General features: G+C 33.3%; 1 protein-coding gene across 1 annotated transcript; it reads left to right on the top strand.

Moving 5' to 3' along the window:
* The first annotated feature begins 2,514 nt into the window (after nt 1–2,514).
* Nucleotides 2,515–17,899, top strand: LOC108737385 (UDP-N-acetylglucosamine--peptide N-acetylglucosaminyltransferase 110 kDa subunit). Its single transcript, XM_018470206.2, has 3 exons — nt 2,515–2,854; nt 14,646–16,853; nt 17,391–17,899. The coding sequence occupies exons 1-3, from the start codon at nt 2,730–2,732 to the stop codon at nt 17,554–17,556; spliced, it is 2,499 nt and encodes an 832-aa protein (XP_018325708.1). The 5' UTR covers nt 2,515–2,729; the 3' UTR covers nt 17,557–17,899.
* The last annotated feature ends 774 nt before the right edge of the window (nt 17,900–18,673 follow it).

The raw sequence follows: 18,673 nt of genomic DNA, 5'->3' as shown, positions 1-18,673 counted from the left end.
AATCTCAACATCGAAATAGCCGTCAAAAAGCGTGGACCATATATTATAATCAAGTGTCCGAGGTGCGGACGTATCTGTCAATCAAGGGTGCGTGTGTAGGCATTGTGTCCTATCAAGCAGCGACCGTGTCCTCTTCATCCTGACGCGTTATTTACCATCATTGCTGGCAGTATCGGACAATGATCGAGACACCAGTGAATATACTGGCACGCACACCATTCAGGTTCATGTACCAACAACATGCATTCGTACAATCTTCGAGAACAGTGTAAAGGCATTGCTATATACGAGGGCGAATCTAAAAGTAAAACTTAGGTCAAATACCAGCAAAACTTAACATTTATCAAGTCATAATCTTCTATTTGTTATAGTAAAGTGGAATTCGTTTATTATGACTCCGCCTATATTGACCATCCGCTTAATATGAAGTAATTGCAGTGTGAAGTTTGGTTTTCATACTAAATTCTCTATAGGAAAGTTTGGATATAACGACTCCGTTTAAAATGACATATCGTTTATTATGATTGATTCTCATGAAATCATATCCAGCTATAGTGACCCAAATGATTAATGATAACATATTCGCTCATTTTTCTGACCCTTCTTAAGTATATTGGTATTACAATTCATCGTTCTTTTTCTTTTTCTGTTAATAAATGCATACAATTTGTAGTTCTTCTTTCTATAGAAAAGTTGGGATATAATGACCCCGTTTAAAATGACATCGTTTATTATGAAATCATATACGGATATAGTGACCCAAATGATTAATGATAATATTTTCGCNTACAATTCATCGTTCTTTTTCTTTTTCTGTTAATAAATATATACAATTTGTAGTTTTCCTCTCTATTAAACTAAATAACTAACCAAAATAGGAAGTTGTTTATTTTCTAAGACTAAACTTTGTGTGAGGCCCGCTTAGTACGACGTGGTTGTCATTTCCCTCCGATGTCATTATAAGCGGATTCTGCTGTATATGTTTTGTTGGAACCGTTATAAAAATATGAGTTTTCCGAGAAAGTATTGTTACTGAAAAAGTTTGTGCTTCATCTAAATACGAGGCCATAAGAAAATAGCCCAGGAAAACTTTTGCAATTTAGTAATTTTAAAACCAAAACACCTAAACATTGTTTACCAGATACATCTTTCGGTTGCGAGTTGAAATCTTAAAAAAGTTAATTAGTATGTAGATGTAGAGATAAAAGTTAAATTCATTTTAACCCTTTTGTTGTTAGATGTGGAATGAAGATTTATAGATAGTCGCGTAAAAGGATTTCTATGTTCTCGTCTCTTCGTAAATCTACAAAAGTTCTGATATTCTGTTTGTGCGGGACTACATTACAAGTTTCCCTCAGGATTTCGCGAATAATGTAAAATTCAAAGGCAAGCTTTGAAAGTCGTTCAGTTTTGCTAGACTTTCCCCGTCAGCGATGTCCGAGAAAAATAACGTATGGGTTAAAAATTCTGCTAGGTGACAGCACGTGCATAGCAGTTTGAACTTTGACGCTATAGAAAGTAAAAAAGACAAACAAAATAACAAATACTAAGTGACGGGTCAGAATTTCTCGTTTGATCGAAATTCAAAATTGCGTACTTTGTTAAATTCAGATAGACGGTATCGGAATTGTAAATTATTTTCTACTGAAATTGCCAATAAACTTTTTTTGTTTTTCATTACGTCTCTTTGAAAGCAAGTATCGAAACGTTTTGTCTTTGATTAAAGTTTTCCTCTTGATTGATACCAATTACTACTAAACTTGACGAAAAACAAAATACATTCGCTTATAAATTGTGATATTTTAGATTTTCAGAAAGTCGTATTTGTTTTCACGGTATTTGAATATTAATTTCAGCAATATATAATAGCTTTCAACACTTTGTTACGTAATTTTTTCAGGTAAAAGTTCGTTTGTTGTATTAATAGTTTTTCAAGTTTCTAATGTTTTGAAATCGTTCATCAGTTTTGCGAAAATATACTTTAAAATGTTCCTATTAATTTCACCGCAACTTAAGTATAAAAAAATGTTTTTTTTATTAGTTTTGCTGAAATACAGAAAAATATCTTATTTGGGGCTATGCACCCACCATATGGAGAGGGAGGGGTCTGGTATAAGTCTATTCTGAACTTGTATCATATCAAGGCCTGGTTCCGAAAGAACCTGTATTATTTTTGAAATAAATGAAGATTTTTGAGTACGTTGTTCCAAGGGTGGGAGGGAGTCATAGTAGACCAAGTGGGGGAGGAGCGTTCAAAAGGGGCTGGTTTTTTTAAAAATTAGTCTAAAAAAGTAACAATTTGATCATCATTTAAACGAAATTCGTGCCTGAAGTTTATAAAACTTTTTCATAAGAGTTTAACAATATCTGTTGTCTTTTGTTTGCTCTGTTATTAATCGCGTGGCGTAGGTATTCCGCGTAATTGCATTCGAGAACGACGCCGTTGTCATCATGTATCGCGGCGTCGTCGGAAGCGTCTTCTTCTGCGAGAAGCGCGGTAGTAGTAGAATAGTATTTGTACTAGGTGGTCGTGACTTATCGTTCGACGGCGTCACGATGCCGCTTCCCTGACAGACGCGTGCCGACGTCGATGGTTGTCGGTCGGCAGTCGCCGCCGAAACTCACGGCGCCGACAGCCGCGTCTGCGAGTGTGTGCTATGCGAGTAACGGTAATAAAAGAGAGAGCATCCTAGACAGGGTGCACGAAGAATGCACGCGACATTGTCGTCATGGAGCTGCAGAGTATCGTTGTGTACACGATCATCAGGATACCAGCGCCGAAGACCGCCCTCGACGGGTCCGGAGGCGCCAACGAACGCGGCTGCCTCCACTGGATCAGGGGACAAATCAAAAGGTTAACGTCTTCTACAACTTGTTTTTTCGCAGTGCTGCTTCTGTATGCACTTCTGATTTATTGCTTTATTTATTTGAAAAATTTCGGCTTGTCGACAGAAGTCTTTTAAAAAATTAACATTTGTTTTTACGGAAATATTTAAAAAGTTTGTCAATTTCTTTAAAATTGACAACACTACTTTTTTCCTTATCAGGTAGTTTGCTAAAAGTTGCACCATGAAGGATTAAAAAATTAACACTGAGGTAGAAGGAAATGTTTAGAAAACTCCTGTATACGTTAGGAATATTTTTTAATCCGCAAATGAATGAACAAATCGCTTTTTAATCTAGATTTATTTTAGGAAATTGTTTTTTTACCTAACATTAAAAATAATTAATTTTCAAAACAAACAAACGAAGTATGGCAATTCAAAGCAGGGACATTAACCATTCCATTTTTTGTAAATATGCATATTTGATATTTAGGATTGTGTAAAATGTTGAATTTTTAAAAGAACATTACGTATTATTAATTTGCAAATATGTAAGTAACATTAAGATTGCAATCAACTAATAAAAATCCCAACAACTTCTTACATAATGGTATAGTTCCAGCTTTCTAATTTGTGATAAATTTTAGATTGGTTATTTTACGTCATGCGACTAATTAACTTTGCTGTATCGAGGTTGAAGTTTTTCCTACAACATGAAATTCATTAAATTTTAGACGAAATCTCTGAAAAATTAGTTTCTGCATCAGTAACATACAGTAATACGACCATACATATGTGCCAACCATGTTGAAGGGCAGGTGCCTTTTTCTTTAATAAAATTGGCACTAACGTTTAAACTTGACGTTGGTTTTTATCCAAGGTTTATTCTAATCATAGGGCTGAATGTTTTGAGCTTATTAGTCATAATAACTAATTGTGGATTATGGGTACTTTGATCAAATTGTATACTGTAATTAGCACAGTACACTTCGTAAGTCTGAGTTGAAAATAGCACGTAGTTATTACGTAAGTCCTTCACTAAAATAGTGTACGTAAATTTTAATAAAATCGACATTTCAATGGTTTATAATCATCAACTAACGTTGTTTTACCTGTTAGGTTTATAAATTTCGACATTTGTATTAAAGAATCAAAAATAAAAAGAACAGAAATACTTTTTATAGTTCAACATTTAAGAAGTGATTTTTAAGCTACATTTGTTTTCTAAACAAGTTCCTGTGGGATATTCAAAGAATTCAAATTTTGACGAGATCTACCACTTGCTTATTAACTTTTTGTAAATTTTTCAGCCACTTCTTCTAGTGTCTTTTAGAATTTCCCTAAAGTAAATCGATGTAGAAATTTGTACTTTTTTCGAAAATGATTGGTCCTGTCAACATGAACCAAGAGCATCTTTTTTACGTAAAAATCTACTAGGTATCGTAATCTAAAATCAAAATGGAAAAGAATCCATAAAAAATTGGATTATTTTTACCGTTGAGCCTTTCACAATTCTGATTAAAATTTTTAAATTCCTAGCTCCGATTCTAATTCAGTTTAAAATGTTCATGCAGTAACTAGGCCAAATTTAAGACCCATTAAGAGCCACTTTTTGACAAATATTTATAGGAAGTTTTCTTTATAAAAATACATCAGGAATTGCCCCTTGAATTGTTCTGCATGTTTAATAAACATTCAATATAAATTGTTTTTATGTATAAAATTACATTACATTTTTTGTCAATAACCCAGGAAAATAATAATATCTATAATAAAAAAATTCTGGCATAGACAGAAAATTTTCTATTCTTTCTAATAAAGAATAAGGAACCACATAAACGTTTTTATTAATATGGTTTGCGTGTCTTTCACGTAAACTATATTACCGATTCTGATAGTGAAAGGCCTTGTCTAACGCATTAAATACATTAGTAGCTGCAAATGCCCGGTAGATGGCAATGCATTGTCTGTAGTTTGATTACTAAATTGTAGATAGAATAGTATGATTTTAACGAATTTTGTGTTTCCATCAGCGTCAATTTATCAAAAATTCTGGTTCCTACTTCATTTCTCTATTTCTATCCAATGTCACTATTCCTTCTCCTCAATTATTTAGTTTTCCATTATGTCATAACGTTTGTAATCTTGTCATAAATTTAACGATCAGTAACTGTTCATTCTTCTTACGTTAGTACCATTAAATCAAAATAAAACAAAGTAAAACTTATCTACTGGCGTGTTTTTGATTCTTATCCATAAAGAACTGTTTTTAAAATCATTGTTTGAAGTGCGATTAAGGAAAATNTTCATTCTCTTCTGTCTTCATTTCGTCCGTCTCATCTTTCTCACCCGAAACACCACCCACCCATTCCCACGATTCCTGAAAGCAGGCTTAAGAGGGCCTTCCGTCCTACCTTCCGGCATAGTCCGGAGGGACTGCCCGCCCACCAGCATTACTGGCTGGTGGGAATGAAACACCCAAAAGTTTTTTTTTTTCTGGTTTTAGAGAAATGCGAAAATGAGCTCAGGATAAAAAAGGGTGGAGGTGTGTTTCCAACCGGTCTGACTGACATCTAATTTGTACGTTATAGTTTATAGTTTTGTAATTTTCGAGGAAAATAGTTCAAATAAAACTAAAGAAAAAAAATTGAGAAATCATAAATTCGGATTTACTTTTGATAAATAAATTTTGATAAAAAAAATCCTTGACTAAGATTAATGAAGAACAAAACTGCCACGAAAAAAAAAAAAATGAACGATCATTCGGGAATATCACGAAGCCAACGGAATAAACCGGATGGCAGAAAGAAAGAATGATGATTTAGTTACGTCACGAATTCGTCGAAGTCTTGTGGTATTAAAACAGGAGCAATTAATTATCTTCGTTTCCGAAGTACAAAGATAGACTTCAGGGATTAGTGGATCGTATCTGGGCTTAATCCATGTAGGTCAAGCATTTACATTATTTTTAATAAAGGTATGAGCCTTTTAGTGTATATCAAAACTAATTTTCGATAATGGTCTATTGCGAAAATGAAAAATGTCAAGACTGCAGGAAACGGAAACAACTGCTGTTATGAAGTTTTGTTCTACTGTAATGGTTGAAACATGATTAGTACCTACTTGTCGCGCCTTATTTTCGTTCTCCGTTGTACAAGAAAAGCCACCAACACAATAAGAATGTTACATATTTATGACAGTTTTTATCCAATTTCTTCGGATCTTTTCGAAATATTGACATGAAATAAATCCTACATGATTATCCTCAAAATAAGCTTTTGGCTTCATCTAAAAAAAAAAAAAGAAAAATTCCGTATAGTCCCAAACGAAACAAAAGTTCTTTTGGCTTCAATATTTTGTATGAATAAAAAATTGTACTATTTATATTAATGCAGTGGATTAAGGGAATTTGACTTTTCAAATAATTGCAGTTCACTATTTTTAAAAAAGTAATGACTCTTGGCGCGTGAGTCAAACTTCATTTCTTGTCGCACATAATCAGTTCTAAATTCTGTTGTAATTACAAAATAAACACTTAAAACCCAAAATTCATCTTCATCTTCATTTAACGTTTTGTGGAATTTTGGATTTTAAGTGTTAAATTAGTTACTGTTTCACATCACTCACTTATATTTTGTATATTTGTATTTACAGTTGGTATTACTGCAAATACAATATAAAGTCTATTGTATTTTACTGTATACTGAATAGTTTTTCCACTTTGTATATTTGTATTTACAGTTGATATTACTGCAAATACAATATAAAGTCTATTGTATTTTACTGTATACTGAATAGTTTTTCCACTTCGTTAATTTTACTACTATTAGGTGTACGTATTTATTTTTCCCTGTTCTCAATTTTCTATTATCCTTTGTCTGCATTCACCCGTAGTTAACAGTGCGGTCTCGTTTATTTGCCATTTCCTTGTAAACTGTTATGTTAAATATCTTGGTTTTACGATTATGTTTGTTAAAATTACCGTTACCGGTTTATGTGGTAGTTAAATAAGATATTAAAACTCTATTGTCAACTTCACAGGTTGTACATATTATTCATAAAGGTTTAAGGCCAGGTGTTCTAGCTCATCTACTGCAACATATTTAATAGTAATTACAATTTGCGAAAGATGTGACAAATTACATACAGTACGTCTAATTAATAAAATATAGTCTGTGGGTATTTGTGTGTACATGGAGAAAAGAAGGTGTCGATATAAAGCTTCTTTTTTGGTCGCTTGAGAAGACCCAGAAAAATTGAGAATGAGTCGCTGGATTCAGATTACGCAGAGCCTTAACGTAGCTTTAACATTTGCAGCGAGCAGGCATTCAAATATTAATTCTTTTGTTTAGCAAGTTATTGTTTTACAAAACGAACGATCAGAGGTCATCTTGAAATTTAACATCTTTCTTCTGGCTTTCTATCCGAAAATACCAAACGTAATATACACAACATAAGTTTGTTCAAATTAGGGTTGTTTTAATGTTTCGTTTTAGTGATTACAAAACATCCCAAAAATATTTTGTGAAAGTTATGTAATGAATTAAAATTTAGCTTGCTTTTATTAAATTAATTACAAAAGCCTTGAAAAAAACAGGCAAAAAGCAAGTATGGTGGGTAGAAACTAAGCTTAATTTTAGAAGGTAATTAAGTTTTGAAAAGTCTCTTTTTTTAATTTAGAAGGGTAGATATGTACGTCTTGGTTACATCATTTAATAATTCATTTTGTAACGTATTTGAAATAGGATAAAAATAAAAATTATCTGTTTTTAAACAAAATATTAATTATAAATTCTAATTAAAATCTAAAATTAGTGCACATTTGGAGAGTAACACGAATATCAAACTCGGCTAATGTGAAATATTCTTTTCGATTTCTGATGAAATAGAAGCAGAACGGCTGTTACCATGTGAATTTCTTGTCACGTTTCATCAGAAAGGAATTGCAGTATTTTTGGGATCCTGTAGCATTTTAATAACGTACGCACTGAATTTTTTCTCTCGTTTAGAAGAGAATGACAAGAATTCACCTTATTTTCGTGAAGGAATTGGTCGAAATTGTTGCCAGCATGTTTCTGAAACGACAACGGGGAAGAAAAGAAAACGAAAATTTGGCACGTTGCCTACAGTATAAGAGGATAACTTTATTTATCGGATTACTGGAAATATGAACAAAAATTTGGCCATTCGAAAAGCCCTTTTACCGGGATTCTTTTCTTGACAATACATATAACCCAAAGATACATATCTTTACCTGTTAAAGATCGAACGTTATTAGTTTATCTTCCAATTTGAACACAATAAGTTGGAGTTGATGCTGCAATATAACAAGCATTCACTGTTGCCAACTTTCTTTATGGCGGATATGCTTGCGCGATCATAAAGTTACGGTAGGAAAGTACAACACGAACGAAGTGAGTACGTAACCTTTGCAAATTTGGTAATCACTGATCGAAAACCTCAACTAATCGTAAAAATCCAGCGACATCTCATTCTCCTCACGTATGAGATAGAATAGGGAAGAGGAGGGAACTTGTATTCACCGCAACCTAACCTATCCTACCCTACCCTACCCTACTTAACTAAACATAATACAAACCTAATGTAGCATATGTAGTCAGATAAGGTTGGTCTATTTAATACTATGAGATACCAGTAGAATAGCAAAGAGGAAGAAACTTTTAACCACCACAACCTAACCTACCCTTCCATGCCCAACTAAACATAACACATATCTAACGGAACATACGATACATATGGTAGATCTATTTAATGTACAATTGGGTAATGTATTTTGCTAGAGAAGTTTCGAAGAAGTAACAAGTAAGTCTTATCGGTCGATGTTGTTAAACCTTCCTTCTTGATGTCTTAAGGGCAGTCCAATATCTACACCGTTTTAATGGACTCCTGTGCATTGTATCGATTTATTCCAACCCTTACTGTGCGAAGGATTTCATATAAAAGTTTGATTTACCTTTATTGTTTTTCTATATTACGGGATAACAAACGAATGGGAACAACCAACAAGTATTTTTGTTTGAAGCCCTATTTTCCTAACTTCAAGCTCCAAAATAATTCATTGTGGTAAATGGATAAGTTGGCCTCACTCTTGTCCCTATGTAGGTACTTAAAAGAGCATAATTATCGTAGTTTTAAGGTATTGTTATGTAACTATACATATAGAAAAATGCTGCGGTTTTAGCAAGCACACAAATTCCACTCCGACTGTTTGACCGATATTCATACTAAACAAGTCTAAAAACTTATTTATTTAACATCTTTATAATTAGACCAGCATTTCTTACTGCTGCAGTTGCTGAAATTCTAAAATATTCCGTTTACATGCCATTTCTTTTTTAGATTTTGTTTGAATTTAAATTACGTCTTTATATTATTCCATTATAAATAGAAAATACAGTTCCCTAGATGTAATGGACGTGATGTCATCAAACTACATTACAAGCCATTACTAAAACTATTCATCTAGTAGATATGACCTAAAGAATTTACTTATAGTCTAGGAATATTTCTGAGGAAGGATGAAATGTATGAGGACGACAATGCAGGAAACTCGTAAAGAATTTTATTATTTTCGTTACTTTTGAAAGCACCATTCGTGCCCTGAAGCTTTCAGAAATCAACTCGGTTTTTCACATCACAAATTAATTTCTGTCGCTTACACATATATATTATTGTGTGTAATGGTTATTGTCAATTTTTTACGTTACTTATTACAAAAATAAGGATAATTTATATAATTTACGTTACTCAGTACACAAGTAATGGATATTATAAATTAGTTATATAAATATGACTGCAAGTGAGTAATTTTACTATTTAGTAACACCAATTTTATGGGCTGGGCTAAAATAACATGTTTGTGTGTGTGGCGTTCAGGAATGGCAAGTAAACAACCGATAATCGCAATTCTAAACCAATAATTTCCTAAAAGTATAAAATAACGCATGTGCCTCGTAGTCTACTCTTCCTTTTCAGATATTTCATTAGCGTTCTTGGAATTTGAGATGTTCATGGGATTTTGTAGTATGTATTGCAAAACTTTGCAGCTGCATTTTCCTGTTCCTGTTTCCTACTGTTTTATTGATCACTCCCTCATATTCCACATAAAATGAATGGGAAAGTCCTTTTAACAGAACAGGAAAATTAATTACCTTTTAAAGGGGTAGATGGAAAGGTTTCAAAATAGAGTTTATTATTCTTATGGAATAGCAGTGATTACTGAATTTTTGACTACAAATGCTTTTTAAGGGTTTCCTAATAGAATCTTCAGTACTCGAATGGGGTTCTTGGGTTCCTGTTTTGTTTTTATTAATGCTTTAATTAACAAAAACTGTAACCGCCGCTGTTTACAATTAATAGTACAGATCCAGTAAATTCACATTAAATTTTGTTTCTAATCAAAAGGAGCCAAAATTTAATGATTAAAATAGTTACTAAATTAACTACCTGTCTACTTGGACGTTCTTATCGTGTGGCGAATAAGGAAGTGTACTTGTCGTTGCCAAAGTATTGGAATGTGTTTTTGAACGATTTCCAAATCGTCGAAATGCCAAAGTGCAATTATTATATTAACAAAAATGCTACACTGCATATGTAGACAAATAATAAATTCTTTCGAAATAGTTAATTATACCTAATATCCATTGCTTTAAGTTAACGTAAAATTCAAACTGTGCATTCTAATAAGCTGTAAGTTTGATGCAATTATGTAAATAATATAAGTACCTGTTGCTAGTTGGATACCCTCGTTTACCTTTATTAATGTATTTGTCCTAAAAAGTCACATGATGGATCGTTTATCGATTTTACCATTCAGATTCTATCGGTCTATAATTTTCTTCTATTACATTGAAAGCACTACAAATGGCACTATTGATTTTATATATCATTTAAAAATATCTGGTTGTTATAATAGATAAACTGGCGAACTTCCCAACTCCTTTTGAAAATTGCCTATTATATAAATATCTTTTGTGATTATTTTGTCGTTGTTTGGCTTTCCAACTGTATAATATAATTTCTGAATGAATTAATGAATACGAAAAGGAATTTTGTACATTACAGATGTTATTTTTGGTTTTTCCATTTCTTTATTTAAACACAAAGACTTTAAAGTGCCAAGTTATTTTTAAGAAGACATTGCGCAGATTACTAAAATCTGTGATGTTGGTAAACAATTTGGAAAATTGTATGATAGGTTATATAATCTTTCATTGAACACCACAAATATTTAATTTTTTTTTAGTTTCTAGTTAATATTAATAGAAAACATTTCAATGTAGATGATAAACTTTACAAGAAGCATTTTGACTATTTTTTGGTAGTACGCTCGCCTCCTACAAGGGCGACCCTAATTCGATTTTTGGTCGATGCAGTACCTTTTTCACTTGTTAGATAAAATTAATTGGTCAAATATCGATCACACATAAAATATGTGTGGCATAAATACATGTCTCATACATCTATATTGTACCTTGCATTTTCATCCTAGCAGTTTTCACTGCTACAGTGTTCCGTGTATTCTAACCAAATCGCATGATTAAGTTTTACATCATTTTATTGTCTTGTTAAAGAGTGTTTACAAAGCTTTCCGAGCTTATTATAATACGTATAGGTGGTATATGTCCATAAATAAAATTCTGATAGAATAATCGATAATGTGATCTCATGCATAAAGTTGTAGTCATTTATGTATGTACGTGGTGAATGCTCAGTGCTCACGCTCATATCACATCAATATTTTCATTCCATTAGACAATTTTCACACAAGTTTGATGTTATTTTATTAATTGCGTATGTATCATAGTTAACAGTCGAAACGTAGGCTAGCCTCGGAACCTCCGGAAATACATTTTATTTTTTATTAAGAAATTCTTAAAGAAGAAATAGGAAGTTCTCTCCTGGGCGCTAAAACTAACAATTCATTTACTTGTGTTAATTCCTTGTTGTTGAATATAAATTTCATAGTACTGGTCGTTATCATTTTTAACGACAAGCAAGAAGAATTTGGTGGTTTTTATAGTTGTTGATGATTAACAAATTGGTGAATTGGTAAAGGCTTTCGCGACAAGTAGATCAACTGATGCTGGCCATGATTTGAGTCTAAAGGTCGTCGAGTTTATTCCTAACGTTTCGCTAGCATGAGTCAAGAGATCCTTCCATCTCCGATGTTGGATCTGGATTTCTCTCCACATTCACAATCCTCATCCAACCTCGGAAATGGAAAGACCTTTGAAGAAGCTCGAAGCTGTTGAGGATTAATTATACAGGTTTTTTTTCTAAGCCTGTAGCTGTCCCAACTCGTTTGTGCCCTCAGAGTTAGTCTAAAGATCATCAGTGTTGCCAGGTCAAAAGTAAAATTTTCCTTCTCTTGACGTACTTTTGCAGTTAAAAGGAGCTGTAATTAGATGAAAATATGTTTTGATCAGTTAATTAATTTAAGGGTGTTACAAAGTCGTGTTCAATTTCTGTAAAATTCGTTTGAATTATCTGTTATTTTCCTTGTATTATGTCTTCTCCGTACTTGGATCAAATTATTTTCCAATTCGTTAAGCGTCTCCGTGTTTACTGTCGCTCCTGTCTGATTTGATTTATTCCTTAAATTAACAATTCTCTCTGGTCTGTGTTAATCGGACCGAAAGTAATACAAAACATTTACTGGCTAAATTTAATATCGGTCGAATTCGCACACAACACACTTTCTTGAGGACCATTTATCATCCATGCCTGGCCCAGTTGAAATTAAATCCCTGCCATGACAACCGTGTTACTCGAAAGGGGAGATTTTATCATAAACGATTTAGGTGAAACCAAAAAATTTGTTTTTCCTTTTTCTGATTTAGCACCAAATGGTTTAGCTAATTCGCGGATAGTTAAAATTAGAAGAAAAATTATGTAATCAGTTTTGATTGATTGTGCGTTATTTTTAAGATATTTGTNTATTTTTCTAATAATACCAGTACCTGTCTACTTAAAAATAAGAATAACAGGGATGTAGTATCTAGGTTTGTTACTTTTGAATTGGATCATTTATTTTTAATTTATGTAGTTATGTAGGTATTTGTTTAATTGGTGAAATAACACTATCAGTTGTTTATCATTCTTTCCGTAATTTTACATTGTGGAATTGTAAGTAGGTTGACACCATATAAAAGTAACAGTGAGATTGTTTAAGCTTTAAGGGATGATAAATACACAAATTAATGTATATTTTTATGAGAACTTCACAGTTTTGGGTCATGACAGTACCTATCAAAATGATATGAAAATTTGAACATACTTACCGTTTACAAATTATCTATGTATAAATTTTGCAAATTATTAGAAACCGCAATTTTTAATTATTGCTATTCTGTTATAAGTTTCCCTGCGTAAAATTCTACCTTCCAGACTCACTTTGTCTATAGAAAACTATAAGTTAAAAACGGAAATCATTCCCTAATTTTCCACCCTTAGAGGTGGAATATTGTTCTCAAATTTAAGTGGTACCACCCTTGAGACATACCCTACTCAATAAAAACATTATTAAAATCGGTTGACAATCAGCGAAGAAATCGCGTAGCATCATAAATATTTGGACATTTGACTAGTAAAATAACTGAATAATTAAACTTCAAATCATATTTTTTTTAAGATATTTGTTAGTCATCAACGTTTTTGAATTGGGCATTTTTATTCGTATATTACATTTTATATTTTATCAGATAATGACAGTAGGTACGCAGTGTCCCAAGAAAAAATACTGTTTCATAAACAAGAAATGAGGGCCCAAATATTTTTGTAGTTGTTTAAAAGAAACTTAAAGTCCTTCAGTAGTAGCAAATGTCTACTAGATGGCGCCATACTGCCTGTTTTCATTTATTCTAATAATACTTAGTTTTCTATTTTTAATTTCAAATCACGTTGTACATTTGTATAAATATTTTTTGTAATATCGGTGCATTTAATGTTTACATCGTTAATCTAATTTATGTTAATACTGATGTAAATTTCAAATGTCATGTTCCTTAACAATATATCACTAAGGCTTTTAACTTGCTTGAATAAAACAAATATTTTTCGCTAATTTCCTTGTGACACTCACTCATAAAAAATACATTTATATAAAACATTCATATTAATCTCCTCTTGAGCTTTTTATAAACTTCATGACCTACTTACTACTATCCTTTTTTATATGAATCACTACTCAGTAGAAGTAAGTAGAAATAGTGCTGTCTCAAAATCAGTATCTACAAAATTGGCGTTAATAGTAGCTTCGCTATACGCCCTTGCGGACTTCATTAGCCGTTCAAAGTACTCTCATTAGTCATTTATTGTGTTAAACCTTAGTAATGAAAGTTCCCTGACGAATCTATTATTAGATATAAAAGTGACCTTTACTTGAGTAAAACTGTCTTTATTTTATTTTTTGTGTTTTTAAAGTGAAAACACCCAAGTAGATTGTATACTAGGTACTACCGTTTTGTTTTCTAATTATATTTTTGTTGTTACTCTCATGTCTTAATAGTCATTAAACCTACAATAAAGAAAAACAAAAAATATTGTGATTTATGAAAATAGTAGGTTCACAAAGATTTTGGTAATATTCTGCCATCTGAAAGAATGGGTTTTCTGATAATAATGGACCCGCTGAAAAACTATTAAATTTGCTACTTGAATTGTAGGTGTATTTGTGGTTCCACTATTTACTCTTCCTTGGTCTGTATCCAATGTTTACCTGAACCTGGTCACTACTAGTTGATTAAGTTCCATAGTTTACATTAAGTTCCTGTCTAATTTCCGTTTGTCTTGCTTCAGGGCGGTAGCAGCGTATTTGAGAGCGCTCAACTTGTCGCCCAACAATGCTGTGGTCCATGGAAACCTCGCGTGTGTTTACTACGAACAGGGGCTTATTGACTTGGCGATTGATACGTATAGGCGTGCGATCGAGTTGCAGCCTAACTTCCCGGACGCTTATTGCAACCTCGCGAACGCGCTCAAGGAGAAAGGACAGGTAGCAGATGCAGAAGAATGCTACAACACCGCACTTCGTTTGTGTCCTTCCCATGCGGATTCATTGAACAATTTGGCGAACATCAAGAGAGAGCAAGGTTTCATAGAAGAGGCGACTCGTCTTTATCTGAAGGCTCTAGAAGTATTTCCAGAATTTGCAGCTGCTCATAGCAATCTTGCATCCGTTCTTCAACAGCAAGGCAAACTGAACGAAGCACTGATGCACTACAAGGAAGCTATTCGTATTCAGCCAACATTCGCCGATGCCTACTCGAACATGGGAAATACTTTGAAAGAAATGCAAGACGTAACTGGCGCTCTTCAGTGTTATACCAGAGCAATTCAGATAAATCCAGCGTTTGCCGATGCTCACAGTAATCTTGCTAGTATTCACAAAGATTCTGGTAACATTCCTGAAGCGATTCAATCGTATAGAACGGCATTGAAACTTAAACCTGATTTTCCTGATGCATATTGTAACTTGGCTCATTGCCTTCAAATCGTTTGTGATTGGTCCGACTACGAAGCTAGAATGAAAAAGCTTGTTAACATTGTCGCCGATCAATTGGAGAAAAATCGTCTTCCATCAGTCCATCCTCACCACTCAATGTTATATCCGTTGTCTCACGAATATCGTAAAGCAATCGCCGCACGACACGCCAACTTGTGCATCGAAAAGATTCAAGTATTGCACAAGGCTCCTTACAAATTTTCCATTGAGTTAAAAGGACGCCTCAAAGTGGGTTACGTTAGCAGTGACTTCGGAAACCACCCCACGTCTCATTTAATGCAATCTGTGCCCGGTCTACATGACAAGAATCGCGTTGAAATCTTCTGTTATGCACTCAGCCCTGACGATGGCACAACATTCCGCAGCAAGATTGCTAGAGAATCCGAACACTTCATTGATTTGTCCCAAGTACCATGTAACGGTAAAGCTGCCGACAGAATCTTTCAAGATGGAATCCACATACTCGTCAACATGAATGGTTACACCAAAGGGGCAAGGAATGAAATATTTGCACTGAGACCTGCTCCAGTTCAGGTTATGTGGTTGGGATATCCCGGTACAAGTGGTGCCAGTTTCATGGACTATTTGATCACCGACGCTGTAACATCTCCAATTGAACTCGCTCAACAGTACAGTGAAAAGCTGGCTTACATGCCTTACACTTATTTCGTTGGTGACCATAGGCAGATGTTTCCTCACTTGAGGGAAAGAATCGTAGTAAGCGACCGCAGTGGAAACAGTGGCGTACCCGATAATGTGGCTGTTATAAACGCTACCGATCTATCGCCATTAGTCGAAAGTACAGACATTAAAGAAATAAAAGAAGTAGTACAGGCAGCTAAACCGGTTGAAATTAGTCTAAAAGTCGCTGAATTACCGACAACAATGCCAATTGAGACAATGATTGCATCAGGTCAAGTGCAGACCTCATTGAATGGAGTTGTAGTCCAAAATGGTCTTGCTACCACTCAGACAAATAACAAGGCAGCTACTGGTGAAGAAGTCCCACAGAATATTGTAATTACCACTCGTCAGCAATACGGTCTTCCAGAAGATGCAATTGTTTACTGCAATTTCAATCAGTTGTATAAAATCGATCCTATGACTTTGCATATGTGGGTGAATATTTTGAAAGCAGTTCCAAACTCTGTTATCTGGCTACTAAGGTTCCCAGCCGTAGGAGAACCAAACTTACAAGCTACCGCACAACAATTGGGCCTGACTCCTGGTAGGATTATATTTAGTAATGTTGCCGCCAAAGAAGAGCATGTAAGAAGAGGACAACTGGCTGATGTTTGTCTGGATACACCTTTGTGTAACGGACATACAACCAGTATGGATGTTTTATGGACTGGGACACCGGTGGTAACATTGCCCGGCGAACACTTGGCTTCCCGCGTTGCCGCTTCTCAGTTGACAGCACTGGGATGCCCCGAATTAATCGCTCGATCCCGGCAAGAATACCAGGAGATCGCAATTAAACTTGGTACCGATAGGGAATTGTAAGTGAACTTTTTTTTTCGTTTCTACTAATTAAATATGCCAAAATATTTCTCCTAAGAAATATTTAAAATCTTTAATCAAATTAGCTTTCTGTTTTTATAAAAGGTTAATATTAACACTTCCATGACTTCACTAAAAATAGTAATGCATGACAACAACAGCTTGATCTTCAAAAGAAAATTTATGATTCCCTGTATTGATTTAAGATGCAAGCCTACATCAAAGTCAAAACTTGTATCATAAAATGTATATTGATTGATGGTAGAAACTTGCTAAACTAAAGTACATATGAAGGATATGATTTATTATAGGTCGAAGTGGAACAAATCTCTTGTGACGTAAAATTATGTTCTTTTTTACTACAGCTTGTGACCTTATATAACTACTAATACTCATGTTAAGTGAATATTTCGGTTGATAACTATAGAAAATCATTCAACAGTATTTTAATTAAAACGGGTCTACGTCAAATCCCTAAACGCTTGTATTATTTAAAAAGGGAAGGAAAGTTAATTTTGTTATTTTTCTATTTACAGCTTAAAGGCGACTCGTCACAAGGTATGGAATGCTCGAACGACTTCTCCCCTTTTCGATTGCAAACAGTACGCCCAAGGTCTTGAAAATCTTTACTTAAAAATGTGGGAACGTTTTTCAATTAACCTGAAGCCGGATCATATTACATGTTTGACCGAAAGAAAATAAATTGATAGATGGAAGGAAAAAAAATTAAAAGCTAAAATTAACGTGTGAGTTCTGTTAAGTAATTTTTCGACAGTATTTACAGTCTGTACAATATATTTTTACGATACAGAGTAAGTCATTTAGTTCTAGAGGACTTTGAATTGTAACGATTTCTTTCATTTTTTTAGTTAAAGACCTCTTATTGTTGTATCGAACTTGTTCATGACTTGGTAATGTAAATATTGTAGCTATTACATATATAATTAGTTATTGTCAGCAGTGTGAAAGTGTGATTGTTGGTTATTTCATAGGTTACGAATAATTTATATATTAAACGCCAAAAACAAACAGTTTAGAAATTAAAGGAGTTTTTTTCCTCATATTTGTATTTCTTTTTTAGTCCAAAAGAAGGTAAGTAATATTACATTTTTACAGTATGTGTATGGTAAAAATTTCATCCAAAGGAGTTTTTTCTTCATATTTGTATTTCTTTTATAGTCCAGAAGAAGGTAGGTAAGGTTACATTTCTACAGTATGTGTTAGGTAAAAATTTCATCCCTTTTTGGTAGTATTTCTTCCTTTTTAACAATATTTGTAAGAAGTAAACACTGGAAGCTAAAAGCTACTTAATCCTACATAATTTGTTTTTATTTTTTTCTAACCTGACGTAATGGTTGCCTAGAAATTGTCAATGGGTGAGTTTCTGATTTTGTAATTGTTTTTTTTTTTAATTATATACTGAAAAACCAAGAGAAATATATCACAAATAAATAAAAGACTTGAAACAACAACAATAAAACGTCGATAAAAGAACTTTTTATATAATTATAAGCGTTAATGTTGTTAAAATAACTAACAGGAAGAATTAAAGAAATTACATATAGTATTTCGAATTAATAAAAAAATAAGAAAAGTGTTTTGTTCTTCAGTTGTATTTACAATATTGTCTAATTCAATAAAATAAAATATTCCCCACCTTAAAACATTGACAGAAGCTTTCTCTCATTGTTGAAAATTTCAGAAAATGCAAACTACAATAATTTTTCTATTTGAGGTGTGGTTCACTAAAGATAAGAAAACAATATTGTGAAGTTGAGTGTTTTATTTAATATTGCAATATTCGTAAGTAAGATATTTT

The sequence above is a fragment of the Agrilus planipennis genome, unplaced genomic scaffold (genome assembly GCF_000699045.2).
Source record: "Agrilus planipennis isolate EAB-ADULT unplaced genomic scaffold, Apla_2.0 scaffold159, whole genome shotgun sequence".
Lineage (NCBI taxonomy): Eukaryota > Metazoa > Arthropoda > Insecta > Coleoptera > Buprestidae > Agrilus > Agrilus planipennis.
Note: the sequence above shows the minus strand (reverse complement) of the source record. Positions and strands in the feature narration are given on the sequence as shown.